Source organism: Telmatherina bonti (assembly GCF_933228915.1).
Source record: "Telmatherina bonti genome assembly, chromosome: 17".
In the NCBI taxonomy this organism is placed as follows: domain Eukaryota; kingdom Metazoa; phylum Chordata; class Actinopteri; order Atheriniformes; family Telmatherinidae; genus Telmatherina; species Telmatherina bonti.
The window spans coordinates 37356712-37372462 of record NC_136615.1 but is presented as its reverse complement, the minus strand read 5'-3'; the positions used below and the strand labels follow the sequence as shown (position 1 = coordinate 37372462).

The 15751-nt window shown below is 43.6% G+C and overlaps 1 protein-coding gene across 2 annotated transcripts in view; it reads left to right on the top strand.

The window, feature by feature from the left end:
• The first annotated feature begins 9860 nt into the window (after window positions 1-9860).
• Window positions 9861-15751, top strand: part of mbd2 (methyl-CpG binding domain protein 2) — a 41159-nt gene continuing 35268 nt past the window's right edge. For both annotated transcript variants that reach the window (XM_079256223.1, XM_079256224.1), the window contains exon 1: window positions 9861-10282. In XM_079256223.1, the coding sequence (XP_079112349.1) occupies window positions 10170-10282 (113 nt within the window). In that variant the 5' untranslated portion in view covers window positions 9861-10169. The remainder of the gene's footprint in view (window positions 10283-15751) is intronic.

The window sequence follows — 15751 nt, the reverse complement described above, 5'->3', positions numbered from 1 at the left end:
TTATTAAACCTACATAAAATGAAACATCCTGGGTCTAATGTCTTGCTGTTCTGTATACAGCAAAATTTGGATTGTCTTCATTAAATCTTACTCCAAGGTTTTTGGAAAGTTAGCAGCCCTTGTGTACCAGGAAATGTCCCTCAGCAGTCTAAACCTATCGCAGCATAACAAAGGGATAGTTAGATAGCTAGTGATCCCTAACTATTGGACTTATCAAAATATCTTAACTTAAAAGCACGTTGTTTTTTTTTCATGTTTAACAGTGATCTGTATCACAGCAATATCTCTGCCCTTTGTAACAAACCAAACTGTGAGGAAAAACAGGTAAAAATCCGTGGAGTTCTTGTCGTGGTTAAACTTACACCTTACAAATAAATGCATTGGAGGTGCATGGGAGACCCATCCAAGATGGCGGCGCGATGAGACGTCAGCTCGTATAGGCGGCGTGATACAATGCGGCGTCTACGTATATATGATGTCTATGGTTTTGGACAGAGACAAAGATTGAATGAACGTAGACAGGAATAAAGTTTTAAATAAACTTAGAGATTAATAAAGTATAGATAAACAGAGACATGAAAAAGTGTTTAATAAACGTAAAGATTAATAAAATATGAATAAATATAGACATGTATAAAGTATAAATAAACTTAGACATGGATAAAGTATAAATAAACATAGACACGAATAAAGTATAAATGAACATAGACATGATAAAGTATAAATAAACATAGACGCGAAAAAAATATAAACATAGACATAAATAAAGTATAAATAAACATAGACACGAAAAAGTGTAAATAAACATAGACATAAACAAAGTATAAATAAACATAGACATGACTAAAGTATAAATAAAGACATGAATCAAGTATAAATAAACATAGACATTAATAAAGTATAAATAAATATAGACATGAATAAAGTATACAAAAAATAGACATGAATAAAGTATAAATATACAAAGACATGAATAAAGTATAAATAAACAAAGTGATGAATAAAGTATAAATAAAGACATGAATAAAGTATAAATAAAGTATAAATAAACATAGACACAAATAAAGTATAAATCAACCTAGACATATATAAAGTATAAATAAACATAGACATGAATAAAGTATAAATAAACAAAGACATAAATAAAGTATAGATAAACATAGACGCGAATAAAGTATAAATGAACATTGACATGAAAAAAAGTATAAATAAACAAAGACATGAATAAAGTATTGTGGTGATTCCTGTTCCCTGGTGGGTGTGGTCAGCTGAGAACTGGAGGCACACCTGATCCACATTCCAGCAATCAACATCAACCTATTTAAGACCAGCTCTGCCTGCTAACCAGCGCCAGATTGTTGATTGCACTGCGGTAAAACAGCTCTCGGCCTCTGCTTACGTTGCTTGTGCAAACCTTCAATTTGTAACCTGTCCTGTCTTCCTCCTGCCAGTGAAAGCCTGCCAGATCATAGACGCTACCTGCCAGTCTGCCTGCCTGCCCGCCCGTTCGCTTGCTCCCCTGCTTAGCTGCCTGCCTGCCTCCTGCTGCTCGCCAGTCTGCCAGTCTCTGAAGTTCTGCTGGAAGAATTCACAGGGATCTGTGGAGAACCAATAAACCTCTCTTTGTACTCTGACAGTGTCCGCTCTTTGGATCCTACTAGCCCCACTTTTACAACAAGTATAAATAAACATAGACACGAAAAAAGTATAAAGTATAAATAAACCTAGACATAAATAAAGCATAGTCGCGAATAAAGCATAGACAAGCATAGACATGTTCAAAGTTTTTAATAAAAAAGAGGGTTAAAAAAATATAAAGATAGACATGAACAAAATATACATAAGCATATGTTACACACTTCAAGAACGAGGCATGAACTGGTGTGCAACAGGATGACTTTTTTAAAAATTCTGTAAACACAGAAAATACAATATTTTAGAGATGGCACGTCTTTCTGGCTTAACAGCTGGCGAGTTGCGCTTGGACTAAGCCGTTTCTACTTCTACTAATATAATGTAACTGTAGCTGTCAGTACACTGTTACATATTATATAAATATAGACAAAAGAAAAACATTTACATTTCAAAAAGTTACAAAGTTGCTACAATATATACATGTTGTGCTCTGTAATAACTCCTAATGCACAGTAACCATGGTAACTGCCAACTGCCCAGTGGTTCACTCTGCTAAAACTAGAGGCAGTTGACAAAAACTTTAAACACAGAATACAACTTAATAAAATACAATCTGATTTCACAAAACATTTCCCAAAGCTTAAAATATAACTAAATATCTTACATATATAAACTTTGCACACAAGACCCACCTGTAAACACAGAAAATACAACGAAAATACAACGGCTTGGACTAAGCCGTTTCTAGGCAACGCACGGAACCCAGTCACTTCCCTTGCGCCACCACTGCCACCTACTGGTGTAAAGTGGTATAACGCCACAAATTACTGTTAAAAACTTCACAGGTAGATATGGGTGTGCCAAACAGCAAAAACAAGTAAAACACATAAGAAATAGCATAAAAATTGTTGGGGGGTGTCTTTTATCATTAAAAAAGTCCTGGGTGCCACACCCTCCCCTGCTTAATAAAATAAATATGCTATGCCATTTTTTTTTCACTCTTCTACTGTGTCCCTTGAGCTTATATTGTGGTTGCAAATCACACTTTTGGCACTACTTACAGGAAGAAAGCTTGCAATTACCTTTAGTAGTAGACAGTTTTGAATACCATACTAGCAATACCAAAATTTCTGTAAGAATAACCACCTTAGTTCTCAAGATAAATAAACAAGTTCACCTTATAGTGACCAATACTTGTACTTTTCTAACCAGACACATAAACGGCCAACTTTGTCACTTTGTCTGGTACTATATCATCACATTGTTTAAACTAGACACTGTTAACCTGTGCAATATTCTTAAAGTCTTTATGAGTTGCACCTTGAATATATTCTGATTCGTTAGTGTTTCTTGTTACAGTCTTAAAGTGTCTGTATCACTTTCTCAATCTCAGTCTTTAATAAGCTGCTTGCATGGTGTCGGACGCCCATGGTCTCCAGAGTCTCTGTGAGCATGTAGGTGGGACACTCACCTCGATACAGTCCATACCAACTGGTTTTGTAGTAGGGTGTCCGAGCTGGTCATAGGAAAGGACCTGGGGCCGCCGCCGCTCTCTCCGTGGGTAGACGTGATGTGAAGAGGTCGACCATGGCACAGCGTATAAAGTACAAATAAAGTAAAAATAAAAAGACACGAATAAAGTACAAATAAACAAAGACACGAATAAAGTACAAATAAACATGAACATTAATAAAGTATAGATAAGCATAGACAAGTTCAAAGTTTTTAATAAAAAAGAGGGTTAAAAAAATATAGATAGACATGAACAAAATATACATAAGCATAGGCATGAATAAAGTATAAATAAACATAGACATAAATGAAGTGTCAATAAACATAGACGCGAATAAAGTATAAATAAACATAGGCATGAATAAAGTATAAATAAACATAGACATGAATAAAGTATAAATAAATATAGACATGAAAAAAGTATGAATAAACATTAACATCAATAAAGTATAAATAAACATAAAAATTAATAAAGTATAGATTAGCATAGACATGTTCACAGTTTTTAATAAACAGAGAGATTAAAAAATATAAATAAAGATAGACATGAACAAAATATACATAAGCATAGACACGAATAAAGTATAAATAAACATAGACATAAATAAAGTGTAAATAAACATAGATGTGAATAAAGTATAAATAAACATAGACGCGAATAAAGTATAAATAAACATAGACATAAATAAAGTGTAAATAAACATAGACGCGAATAAAGTATAAATAGACATAGACGCGAATAAAGTATAAATAAACATAGACGCGAATAAAGTATAAATAAACATGAACATTAATAAAGTATAGATAAGCATAGACATGTTCAAAGTTTTTAATAAACATAGAGATTAGTAAAATATAAATAAAGATAGACATGAATAAAGTATAAATAAACAAAGACATGAATAAAGTATAAATAGACATAGACATAGATAAAGTATAACTAAACATAGACATTAATGAAAATGATTAAATTATTCAATGTCTTTGGTTCTGGTATTACCACATTAAAATGCCAATTGCCACACGATCACATGCTGAAGGATAACTAATTATAGCATGAAACTTAAAATGAAAACATATGCAGTAATGACGAAGTTTGCTCCAATGAGAAACATAAAGAAGATAGTTGCTTCAAATAGATTCCAATGATTCCATTCTAGGTTGCGCCGTCTGTTGGCAGCAGATTGTAGTAGCTCTGACTTGCTATCTTGATTTTTTTAAAGTACAAACTCTTCTCACTGAGATATTACCTCAAATTAGGTATTTTTTTCTGAGGATTTCATGCCGGTTCGGAGGGTGTGCTGCAAGGAAGATTTTTCTGCATATTTTTGGCTCTTTCAAGGCTTGTTATGATGAGTCTCCATGGCAACGAAAGACTTGTTTACAATCGGGATCAACTGATTAAACCTCCCAAATCAGGATTATCAGCGAAACAACACATCAAATCCTGATGGAGTTGAAAAGAAAGAGAAGAGGATGCAGAGCGGGAGTGAGACAGAGGAGAAAGTGATGGAGATTTAAACCATTTCTCCTGACCGTCATCATGGGTAATGTGAGATCGCTAGCTAACAAAACGGACGAGCTGGAGATGCTAACAAGGTCTCAGAAAGAATACAGAGAGTGCAGTATTATGTGCTTCACCGAGACATGACTGCATGAACACATCCCTGACTGTAATGTGTCTGTACCGGGCTTTAAAACGGTCCGTGCAGACCGCAGTAGACAACACAGCGGAAAGCTAAAGGGTGGTGGAATTGCAGTGCTGGTTAACCAGCGTTGGTGTCATCCTGGACATGTTACTGTCAAGGAGAAGATATGCACAAGGGACATGGAACTGTTAGCTGTGAGCTTCCGTCCATATTACTTACCCAGAGAGTTTACCTGTGTTATTCTGGTAGCGGTTTATATAATACCTGGTACCGCACCAGACACAGCCTGTGATGTCATCAGCTCCGTCGTTGCTCGGCTACAAACACAGCATCCAAACTCATTCATGGCGATCTCCGGAGACTTCAACAACGTCTCCCTCTCTGCAACTCTACCAACATTCCAGCAGTTTGTCAGCTGCTCCACCAGAGAAAATAAGATCTTGGACTTATTTTATGCAAATATGAATAATGGATCCAGTTGTTCTGCCCTGCCTCCTTTAGGAAGATCTGACCATAATCTGGTTCTTCTCACCTCCACCTACAAGCCCATCGTTCAGCAGCAACCAGTCATCACAAAGACTATCAAAATCTGGTCTGCTGAAGCTGAAGATGCTCTCCACCTCCACCTTGTTTGTCTCCTGCAATCAGGTTAAGAAGCAACTTGAGAAACTGAACCAGAACAAGGCTGCAGGTCCAGATGGTGTCAGTCCCAGAGTTCTCAAGACCTGCTCAAAACAACTATGTCCGATTCTCCAGCACCTTTTCAACACCAGTCTGAGACAAAATAGAGTCCCAGTGCTGTGGAAAACCTCCTGCCTTGTTCCAGTGCCTAAAAAAACACAACCAGCTGAACCAAGTGACTACAGACCAGTTGCCCTGACATCTCACATCATGAAAGTCCTGGAGAGACTCTTACTGGCTCACCTCAACAAGCAAGTAAACACCTTTCAGGACCCATTCCAGTTTGCATATCGTAATGGACTTGGGGTTGAAGATGCCATCATATACCTGCTCCAGAGAGCACACTCTCATCTGGACCATTCAGGCAGCACTCTGAGGGTCATGTTCTTTCATTTCTCAGTGCTTTTAATACCATTCAGCCTGCTTTGTTATGTGAGAAGCTCCATAAATTCCAGGTGGATACCTCCACAACCACCTGGATCTGTGACTACCTCACAAACAGACCCCAGTTTGTGAGGCTGAAAGGTTGTGTGTCTGAGATGGAGGTCAGCAGCACTGGTGCACCACAAGGAACTGTACTCTGGCCATTCCTCTTCACTCTGTACACCTCAGACTTCCAGTCCAACTCTGAGTCCTGTCATCTGCAGAAATACTCTGATGACTCTGCAGTTGTGGGGTGTATCAGGGATGGACAAGAAGCAGAGTACAGAGAACTGGTCAGTCAGTTTGTTAAATGGTGCGGTGACAATCATCTCATATTAAATAGCAGCAAAACAAAAGAGATGATTGTTGACTTCAGGAGGAAGAAGAATAAACAAAGCACTGTTTCCATCCTGGGAGAGGAGGTGGAGGTGGTGGAGGAATACAAGTATCTTGGAGTTCAGCTGGACAACAAACTGGACTGGAAATGCAACACTGACTACATCTACAAGAAAGGTCAGAGCAGACTGTACTTCTTAAGGAAGCTGAGATGGTTTAACGTCTGCACCAAGATGTTGCATATCTTCTATAAGTCTGTTGTGGAGAGTGCAGTCAGCTTTGCAGCATCTGCTGGGGTAGTAGCATCAGAACCAGAGACTTGAAGAGAATCAACAAACTGATCCAGAAAGCTGCTTCTGTGCTTGGAGTAACTCTGGAGCCGCTGGAGCTGATTGTCCAAAGAAGAATGCTGCACAAGCTGATGAAGATGATGGAGGATTCTTCACACCCTCTCCACAACACAGTGATGAAACAACAAAGTGTGTTCAGTGAGAGGCTTCTTCAGGTCCCATGTAAGACTGAAAGATACAGAAGATCATTCCTGCCAGCAGCCATCAGCCTCCGGAACAAGACCTCCTCTAGTTATTATTATTATATACTATAATATTTCCCATTGAGGATGATTAAAGTATTTTTCATTTCATTCATTTGCATGTAGCACAAATTCAGAGAAGGACCAAGTAAAGCAGCTAAATAAATAACTTAAACATGTTCAATTTCTTTTTTCTCATTATTTAATTTGTGTGTTCGAAATCAGGATTTGTTTTACTTTTGCTTTTCCAGTAAATGTTGCGCATAATGGTTGATTGAGTTCATTAATTAGTTTAAAATGCAATAAAAAATGTTATTAAGACCCAAAACAAGACAGTAACATCTTTTATTAGCCTGCAGTTAAATGTGTTTTCATCATAAACTGCATTAGAATGCAGTTTTGTTTCTGTGTGACACAAATGCAGAATCAAATGTTGCTGTTCCTTCCTGGACGGTAAAGCTACTTCAACTGTTTTTATCTTCAATTTACAATAAAATGAAGCTAAATAAGTTTTACATACAATGCAGTGAACGCACCGCTCAGATCACATTCCAACAAGGCCGCAGAAATGCTGAGCTAAAGTTTTCCCCTCATCTACTGTTTCTCCTTTTTCTACCGTTTTCTCTTATTTCCACTGGTTTCTCTTATTTCTACTGGTTTATTGTATTTCTACTGGTTTATCTAATTTCCACTTGTTTCTCTTATTTCTACTGGTTTATTGTATTTCTACTGGTTTCTCTCATTTCTACTGGTTTCTCTTATTTCTACTGGTTTATTGTATTTCTACTGGTTTCTCTCATTTCTACTGGTTTCTCTTATTTCTACTGGTTTATTGTATTTCTACTGGTTTCTCTTATTTCTACTGGTTTATTGTATTTCTACTGGTTTCTCTCATTTCTACTGGTTTCTCTTATTTCTACTGGTTTATTGTATTTCTACTGGTTTCTCTCATTTCTACTGGTTTCTCTTATTTCTACTGGTTTATTGTATGTGTACTGGTTTCTCTCATTTCTACTGTTTTCTCTTATTTCTACTGGTTTATTGTATTTCTACTCTTTTCTCTTATTTCTACTGGTTTCCTGCGGTTTTCTTCTGACCCTGGTGAACTGCTTGTACTCAGCAGAGATCGTCTCATTTCGGAGCCAATAAATGTTCTGCTGATGTGATGTCAGACCAGGAGATGGTCCAGATGGATTGAACATCATGTTTTTCTTTTCTCTCGTGTCCTGAAAGTTGAAGTCGGGGTTCCGGGACCCTTTAAAAAGTCCGAACCTGTGACGTCAGTGAAGGAGTGCCAAATAGAGAGGTCTCACTCTGATTCAAATTCTAGGCACTAGAGAGATTGAGGTGTTTTCTGGATTTGGTCTTATTTCTTCAGGACACCAGCTGTTCAGATCTGTTGTACACAGTTCCACCTCTCATTTGTCGTGCAGATGGTTTTTATGTGTGAAGACACACCAGATTCGTAGCTAAAAGCACGTAAACAGTTTTATTACGGACATTTTTCAGACATGCGATAAAAAAACGATTTACACATGCTTTGTGTCTCTCTGGCAGCAGGCTGCTGGTGAGAAGATGTCAAAACAGATTGTTAGGTAAATGATCTGCTCTGCATCTTTGATAAAACATGCATCCATTTCAACTCGAATTTCAACGCTTCCAACTCTCTAAGATGACATCCTCATCATGAAATGATGAGACCACAACGTCTTGACATTTGTGAAAGGATTAAATATCTGTCAATGTGTTTTGGGGTGAACAAACGCAGATGGCACATAGCACTAGTAAAAAGAAGTTTCCGGCTTGCCTGTGAAAGTGATGCAGTTGCAGCTCCAAACCAGATCTTTGCAAAGATCAGGTCCAATAAAGTGAAGCAGAACTAAACTGGGAGGTTTTGGTTCACACTGGTCTGGTCAGGACTCCAACGTGGTCTTCCTAGCACCGCTTGGCATCATCTGTTCTCAGCATCTCCGTTTGTGGGACCTCTGGTCCATCACAAGGCCAGTCAGATGTTTAGCTCCCGTCTGTAAATGATGAGGGATGTGCTTAGGACACCTTCTGGGGAGATTTTATGGCTATATTACACTAGAAGGACTCCTGCAGGGAAGACATGCTGGTTCTGTCTCCAGACTGGTCTGGGAACACCTTTGGATAAGCGGGACATGTTGCTCTCGCTGCCACTCAGAAAATGTCAAAAAAAAAAAAAAAGAAAGAAAAAAAAAAAAAGGAATTATTTATTATCTTTAGATTTATTTATAGACCAACATTAAATAGTTTCAAAATCCTTTTTATTAACACCTGGAATGGATTTTTATTCTGCATTTGGTTCTCCGTTATCCCCAAACATGAGGATCTATCTATCTATCTATCTATCTATCTATCTATCTATCTATCTATCTATATATATATATATATATATATGTATATATATATATATATATATATATATATATATATATATATATATATATATATATATATATATATATATATATATATATATATATATATATATATATATATATACACACACACGTATTTGAGCCTGTCTCCCCAGTTTATGTCTATGTGCCAGTACTGGTTTAGTCGTTTCATAACTCTTCCTCCCTGAAACCGAAGAGCAGAAATGATGTGACAAAGAACAGATTTACTGATGGATTTTCGGGCTAAACCAGTCATGTCCCTTTTTCTAAAACAGCCGTTTTCTGGGAAACTTTTCTGTTTTTAAAGCAAGAGTGAAAATCTGAGAGTATTCCCCCTTCTTGAGGAGATTTAAATACTAGTATATCTGAAAAAAGTGGTGAAATAAAATAATCTAAAGAGTTATAACGTACACAACTTTGGTCTTTAGTTATAATTCATTTAAAGGTTTAAATGAAATAAGAATATTTTAAGAAATCATAAAACTTAAATATCAAACAATCAACAAAGCTTTGTGAAAACATGGATATGGTGTATTATGATTTATTTTGGCTGCAAATCATTGTTGTTGTTGTTGCTTTACGCTTTGTGACGAGCTGAACATCAGAATGAAATCTGCCCGGAGTCAACCATCTTCTCCGCTAGACGATCTGTGGAAGGCTGCGTGTTTGTGTGCGTGTGTTTCGTGATATCTCAGACGTCACAGTCTGCCGTTGGTCCGCTTTAGTTCGGATCAGATGACCCGTCAAACGGGATAAACTTTCCCGCATCTGAATCCAGGTCGGTTAATCCGGGACAGCTTTGGCTGCCAGTCCGGACCGAACCGGGACACTTCCGTCTGTTGTTAAACCCGACCTGAACCCGGCGGAGCGACACGGAGCCGCCGTTGACGTGACGCCCGTGACGTCGGGCCGCCTGGTCGCTCCGCTCCTCTTTCTGACGATCAATTGATCAGGATCTGACTGATCGATAAGGGGCCGATGATGGAGAGGAAGAGGACGGACTGCCACGCTCTGCCGCCCGGCTGGAAGAAAGAAGAGGTGATCAGGAAGTCCGGACTGAGCGCCGGGAAGAGCGACGTCTACTATTACAGGTAATCCAGCCATCGATCCGCGCGCGCACCGAAATCCGGTCAATCAATCCCGATGCGGCAGAGTCCGGTCTATAGGAAACCAGTAGACTCCATTAGACCCCAGTCTCAACTGGTAAACTCCAGTAGACCCCAGTCCTCTCGGGTAGATCCCAGTAGACCCCAGTCCTTACCGATAGATCCCAGTAGACTCCAGTAGACCCCAGTCCTCTCGGGTAGATCCCAGTAGACCCCAGTCCTTACCGATAGATCCCAGTAGACTCCTGTAGACCCCAGTCCTCTCGGGTAGATCCCAGTAGACCCCAGTCCTTACCGATAGATCCCAGTAGACTCCTGTAGACCCCAGTCCTCTCGGGTAGATCCCAGTAGACCCCAGTCCTTACCGATAGATCCCAGTAGACTCCTGTAGACCCCAGTCCTCTCGGGTAGATCCCAGTAGACCCCAGTCCTTACCGATAGATCCCAGTAGACTCCAGTAGACCCCAGTCCTCTCGGGTAGATCCCAGTAGACCCCAGTCCTTACCGATAGATCCCAGTAGACTCCTGTAGACCCCAGTCCTTACCGATAGATCCCAGTAGACTCCTGTAGACCCCAGTCCTTACCGATAGATCCCAGTAGACTCCTGTAGACCCCAGTCCTTACCGATAGATCCCAGTAGACTCCTGTAGACCCCAGTCCTTACCGATAGATCCCAGTAGACTCCAGTAGACCCCAGTCCTCTCGGGTAGATCCCAGTAGACCCCAGTCCTTACCGATAGATCCCAGTAGACTCCTGTAGACCCCAGTCCTTACCGATAGATCCCAGTGGACTCCAGTAGACCCCAGTCCTCTCGGGTAGATCCCAGTAGACCCCAGTCCTCTCGGGTAGATCCCAGTAGACCCCAGTCCTTACCGGTAGATCCCAGTAGACTCCAGTAGACCCCAGTCCTTACCGATAGATCCCAGTGAACTCCAGTAGACCCCAGTCCTCTCGGGTAGATCCCAGTAGACCCCAGTCCTCTCGGGTAGATCCCAGTAGACCCCAGTCCTTACCGGTAGATCCCAGTTGACTCCAGTAGACCCCAGTCCTTACCGATAGATCCCAGTGAACTCCAGTAGACCCCAGTCCTTACCGATAGATCCCAGTAGACTCCAGTAGACCCCAATCCTTACCGATAGATCCCAGTAGACTCCAGTAGACCCCAGTCCTTACCAGTACATCCCAGTAGACTCCAGTCTTTACCGATAGATCCCAGTAGACTCCAGTAGACCCCAGTCCTTCCCGGTAGATCCCAGTAGACTCCAGTAGACCCCAGTCCTTACCAGTACATCCCAGTTGACTCCAGTCCTCTCCGGTAGATCCCAGTAGACCCCAGTAGACCAGGTCTACTCCGGCAGATCCCAGTAGACTCCAGTAGACCCCAGTCCTTACAGTTAGATCCCAGTAGACCCCAGTCTGCTTTGGTAGATCCCAGTAGACCCCAGTCCTTACCGGTAGATCCCAGTAGACCCCAGTCCTTACCGATAGATCCCAGTAGACTCCAGTAGACCCCAGTCCTTACCGGTAGATCCCAGTAGACCCCAGTAGACCCAGTCTACTCCGGCAGATCCCAGTAGACTCCAGTAGACCCCAGTCCTTACAGTTAGATCCCAGTAGACCCCAGTCTGCTTTGGTAGATCCCAGTAGACCCCAGTCCTTACCGGTAGATCCCAGTAGACCCCAGTCCTTACCGATAGATCCCAGTAGACTCCAGTAGACCCCAGTCCTTACCGGTAGACCCCAGTAGACCCAGTCTACTCCGGCAGATCCCAGTAGACTCCAGTAGAACCCAGTCCTTACAGTTAGATCCCAGCAGACCCCAGTCTGCTTTGGTAGATCACAGTAGACCCCAGTCCTTACCGGTAGATCCCAGTAGACCCCAGTCCTTACCGATAGATCCCAGTAGACTCCAGTAGACCCCAGTCCTTACCGATAGATCCCAGTAGACTCCAGAAGACCCCGGTCCTTACCGGTAGATCCCAGTAGACTCCAGCAGACCCCAGTCTTTACCAGTACATCCCAGTAGACCCCAGTCTTTACCGATAGATCCCAGTAGACTCCAGTAGACCCCAGTCCTTCCCGGTAGATCCCAGTAGACTCCAGTAGACCCCAGTCCTTACCAGTACATCCCAGTTGACTCCAGTCCTTACCGGTAGATCCCAGTAGACTCCAGTAGACCCCAGTCCTTACCGATAGATCCCAGTAGACTCCAGTAGACCCCGGTCCTTACCGGTAGATCCCAGTAGACCCCATTCCTTACCGGTAGATCCCAGTAGACTTCAGTAGACCCCAGTCCTTACCGGTAGATCCCAGCAGACCCCAGCCTATGCCAGTAGATCCCAGTAGACTCCAGTAGACCCCAGGCCTCTCCGGTAGATCCCAGTAGACCCCAGTAGACCCCAGTCCTTACAGTTAGATCCCAGTAGACCCCAGTCTGCTTTGGTAGATCCCAGTAGACCCCAGTCCTTACCGGTAGATCCCAGTTGACTCTAGTAGACCCCAGTCCTTACCGGTAGATCCCAGTAGGCCCGAGTCCTTACCGGTAGATCCCAGTAGACCCCAGTCCTTACCGGTAGATCCCAGTAGACTCCAGTAGACCCCAGTCCTTACCGATAGATCCCAGTAGACTCCAGTAGACCCCAGTCCTTACCGATAGATCCCAGTAGACTCCAGTAGACCCCAGTCCTTACCGGTAGATCCCAGTAGACTCCAGTAAACCCCAGTCCTCTCGGGTAGATCCCAGTAGACCCCAGTCCTTACCGATAGATCCCAGTAGACTCCAGTAGACCCCAGTCCTTACCAGTACATCCCAGTAGACCCCAGTCTTTACCGATAGATCCCAGTAGACTCCAGTAGACCCCAGTCCTTCCCGGTAGATCCCAGTAGACTCCAGTAGACCCCAGTCCTTACCAGTACATCCCAGTTGACTCCAGTCCTCTCCGGTAGATCCCAGTAGACCCCAGTAGACCCAGTCTACTCCGGCAGATCCCAGTAGACTCCAGTAGACCCCAGTCCTTACAGTTAGATCCCAGTAGACCCCAGTCTGCTTTGGTAGATCCCAGTAGACCCCAGTCCTTACCGGTAGATCCCAGTAGACTCCCGTAGACTCCAGTAGACCCCAGTCCTTACCGGTAGACTCCAGTAGACCTCAGTCCTTACCGGTAGATCCCAGTAGACCCCAGTCCTTACTGGTAGATCCCAGTAGACTTCAGTAGATCCCAGTCCTTACCGGTAGATCCCAGCAGACCCCAGCCCTTGCCAGTAGAGCCCAGTAGACTCCAGAAGACCCCAGGCCTCTCCGGTAGATCCCAGTAGACCCCAGTAGACCCCAGTCCTTACAGTTAGATCCCAGTAGACCCCAGTCTGCTTTAGTAGATCCCAGTAGACCCCAGTCCTTACCGGTAGATCCCAGTTGACTCCAGTAGACCCCAGTCCTTACCGGTAGATCCCAGTAGGCCCCAGTCCTTACCGGTAGATCCCAGTAGACCCCAGTCCTTACCGGTAGATCCTAGTTGACTCCAGTAGACCCCAGTCCTTACCGGTAGATCCCAGTTGACTCCAGTAGACCCCAGTCCTTACCGGTAGATCCCAGTAGACTCCAGTAGACTCCAGTAGACCCCAGTCCTTACCAGTACATCCCAGTAGACCCCAGTCCTTACCGGTAGATCCCAGTTGACTCCAGTCCTCTCCGGTAGATCCCAGTAGACCCCAGTCTACTCCGGCAGATCCCAGTAGACTCCAGTAGACCCCAGTCCTTACAGTTAGATCCCAGTAGATCCCAGTCTGTTTTGGTAGATCCCAGTAGACCCCAGTCCTTACCGGTAGATCCCAGTAGACCCCAGTCCTTACCGGTAGATTCCAGTAGACTCCAGTAGACCCCAGTCCTTACCGGTAGATCCCAGTAGACCCCAGTAGACCCCAGTCCTTACAGTTAGATCCCAGTAGACCCCAGTCTGCTTTAGTAGATCCCAGTAGACCCCAGTCCTTACCGGTAGATCCCAGTTGACTCCAGTAGACCCCAGTCCTTATCGGTAGATCCCAGTAGGCCCCAGTCCTTACCGGTAGATCCCAGTAGACCCCAGTCCTTACCGGTAGATCCTAGTTGACTCCAGTAGACCCCAGTCCTTACCGGTAGATCCCAGTAGACTCCAGTAGACCCCAGTAGACTCCACTAGACCCCAGTCCTTACCAGTACATCCCAGTAGACCCCAGTCCTTACCGGTAGATCCCAGTAGACTCCAGTCCTCTCCGGTAGATCCCAGTAGACCCCAGTCTACTCCGGCAGATCCCAGTAGACTCCAGTAGACCCCAGTCCTTACAGTTAGATCCCAGTAGATCCCAGTCTGTTTTGGTAGATCCCAGTAGACCCCAGTCCTTACCGGTAGATCCCAGTAGACCCCAGTCCTTACCGGTAGATCCCAGTTGACTCCAGTAGACCCCAGTCCTTACGATAGATCCCAGTAGACTCCAGTAGACCCCAGTCCTTACCGATAGATCCCAGTAGACCCCAGTCCTTACCAGTAGACTCTAGTAGACCCCAGTCCTTACCGGTAGACTCCAGTAGTCCCCAGCCCTTGCCAGTAGATCCCAGTAGACTCCAGTAGACCCCAGGCCTTTCCGGTAGATCCCAGTAGACCCCAGTAGACCCCAGTCTGCTTTGGTAGATCCCAGTAGACCCCAGTCCTTACCGGTAGATCCCAGTTGACTCTAGTAGACCCCAGTCCTTACCAGTAGATCCCAGTAGGCCCCAGTCCTTACCGGTAGATCCCAGTAGACTCCAGTCCTTACCGGTAGATCCCAGTAGACTCCAGTAAACCCCAGTCCTTACCAGTACATCCCAGTAGACCCCAGTCGTTACCGGTACATCCCAGTAGACCCCAGTCTTTACCGGTAGATCCCGGTAGACTCCAGTACTTACCGGTAGACTCCAGTAGACCCCAGTAGACCCCAGTCCTTACCAGTACATCCCAGTTGACTCCAGTAGACCCCAGTCCTTACCAGTAGACTCCAGTAGTCCCCAGTCCTTAGCGGTAGACTCCAGTAGACCCCAGTCCCTACCGGTAGATCCCAGTTGACTACAGTAGACCCCAGTCTTTACCGGTAGACCCCAGTCCTTACCGGTAGACTGTAGTAGACCCCAATCCCTACCGGTAGATCCCAGTTGACTCCAGTAGTCCCCAGTCCTTACTGGTAGACTACAGTAGACCCCAGTCCCTACCGGTAGATCCCAGTTGACTACAGTAGACCCCAGTCCTTACCGGTAGACCCCAGTCCTTACCAGTAGGTCCCAGTAGACTTCAGTAGACCCCAGTCCTTGCCGGTAGATCCCAGTAGACCCCAGTCCTTGCCGGTAGATCCCAGTAGACCCCAGTCCTTACCGGTAGATCCCAGTAGACTTCAGTAGACCCCAGTCCTTACTGGTAGATCCCAGCAGACGCCAGCCCTTGCCAGT